We start from the raw sequence: 2,050 nt of genomic DNA on the forward strand, positions 1-2,050 counted from the left end.
TCACAGCCCCAGGTGGGCTATCCCCAGCACCACCAGCAGGGGGCAGAGGCGTAGGCCGGGCGCCTGGGAGCCCTGGGCCCCGGGATTGGGGTGCTTGTGGCCGGGGCGGACGGTGGATTTGGGGTAGCTGTTTTTCTTGCCGGGCTCGGTGGGGCGGGCGCGGGGGCGGGTGCTGTGGGGCAGGTCCCCCTTGTAGCCGGGGTCGGATGGCTCCGTGCGGTTGTCGTAGCCGATGACGTCTAGGTCCGGATAACGTGTCTCCGTGAAGTCGTCGCTGGCGTCTAGGTCCGGATAACGTGTCTCCGTGTGTTCATCTGGGTAGGGCGGCCTCGTGGGAGCCGTGCCGTGGCTGCGCCCGGGGTGTTTGTGGTCTTTCCTGGCCGCGGTGTTGGCGAGGGGGTCATGGCTGACGTTTCCAGAGACCTGTGCCAGGACCCTCTGCCCGTTGCAGTCGCTGCCGGCGCAGCAGGCGCCGGCCTGGCTGAGCTGCAGGGGGCCGACGTGGCGGCTGGGCGGTACGGCGCAGGACGGGGCCTGGCAGCTCCACACGAAGATGGGCACCGTGAGCTTCCCTGGGGGCACAAGGGGGACGTGTGTGAGAGGGACGCCAACCTTCCCAGGGTGCAATGGGGCAGCCATTCTGTGCCATGGGCAACGGGCGACGTGCCAACCTTCCCAGAGTGCCATGGGGCAGCCGTTGGGTACCGTGGGAGAGCCGCATCCGGTCAACCTTCCCAGAATGCAATGGAGGCAGCCATTGAGAGGTCCATGGCAAAGGGGTGGTTGTCATGGCAACCGTCCCACAGTGCAGTGGGGTGACCATTGGGTGTCATGGTGAGTGCAATGGGGCAGCCATTGGGTACCGTGGGAGAGAAGCGTTGGGCCAACCTTCCCAGAATGCAATGGGGCAGCCATTGAGATGGCATCATGCCAGCTTCCCCAGAATGCAATGGGGCAGCCGATGAGACTTCCATGGCAAGGAGGCAGTGGTGGTGCCAACCTTCCCAGAGTGCCATGGGGCGGGTATGGGGGCTCATTGGGGGCCAGAGGCAGCACCCTGACCCAGGAAGTGCCCCAGCCAGTAGTGCCGTCCTGGTCACTGGCGTGGTGTGTGTGTGTGTGTGTGTGTGTGTGCGTGCGCAATGCACCCCAAGGACAGCAGGGGGAGCCAGTGTTGCTGGGGTATAAAGCAACCCCAGCAACACCCCAGCACCCCAGCAACACCCCAACACCCCAGCAACACCCCACGGCTCCCCACCCACTCACCTGCTGTGAGGGTGACATTGCCATGGTAACAGCGGGCATCGTCCCCGTCACACGTCACCCGCTCCAGAGTGTGGGGCTGGGGGCCGAGGCTCAGGCCGGCGTAGCACTGGGTGGGGCCATCGGGGGCCGGAGCTGCAACGAGACACGGATCAGAAACGGCGCCCCACAGAGAGGACAGGCCCCTGCCCCATTTCCCACCCCCCTGAGCCAGCCAGTCCCTGCCCTGGGGCCAGATGGGAGCCAGCACCCCCCAGAGGGGAGAGGCCCCTGCCCAATTCCCCACCCCCCGGGGCCAACCAGTCCCTGCCCTGGGGCCAGATGGGAGCCGGTGCCCCCTAGAGGGGACAGGCCCCATGTCCCATTCCCTGCCCTCCAGAGCCAGCAGGTCCTGCCCTTGGGCCGGATGGGAGCCGGCGCCCCCTAGAGGGGAAAGGCCCCGTGTCTCATTCCCCATTCCCATTACCTGTGCCCTGGCCGGGGCGCCCCAGCCCCAGCCCCTTGGCATTGCACTGGTCAGACTGGCAGTAGCGCACATCGGCCTGGATGTGGAGGAATCTGCTGGGCGCAGCGGGGGGTTCGGTCCCTCCCTTGGGGTGTCCATCTCTGCACCCCCTTTGGATCAGAGTCACGGACATGCCCCCTGGGGAGAAAGAGCCACGCCAAAGGCAGGTGAAGACAGTAGCAGGGAGTTCCACAGGCCCTGGGGAGGGGCCCATCTCTGGGGAACTCCTGGAATCAGCCCCACAGGCCCATCTACCCTGGTACCCGCCCACTCCCCGCCCCC

The 2,050-nt window shown here is 66.6% G+C and overlaps 1 protein-coding gene across 1 annotated transcript in view; it reads right to left on the minus strand.

Moving 5' to 3' along the window:
* LOC112118231 (ly6/PLAUR domain-containing protein 5-like) overlaps window positions 1-2,050 on the minus strand; it is a 3,479-nt gene continuing 1,429 nt past the window's right edge. Inside the window, exons 3-5 of the mRNA XM_026659647.2 lie at window positions 1,730-1,906; window positions 1,267-1,398; window positions 1-572 (exon numbers count right to left, since the gene is read on the minus strand). Coding sequence (XP_026515432.1) covers window positions 1-572; window positions 1,267-1,398; window positions 1,730-1,906 — 881 coding nt within the window. The remainder of the gene's footprint in view (window positions 573-1,266; window positions 1,399-1,729; window positions 1,907-2,050) is intronic.

This window comes from Terrapene carolina, unplaced genomic scaffold (genome assembly GCF_002925995.2).
Source record: "Terrapene carolina triunguis isolate 2854851 unplaced genomic scaffold, T_m_triunguis-2.0 Scaffold647, whole genome shotgun sequence".
NCBI classification, from domain to species: Eukaryota; Metazoa; Chordata; order Testudines; family Emydidae; genus Terrapene; species Terrapene triunguis.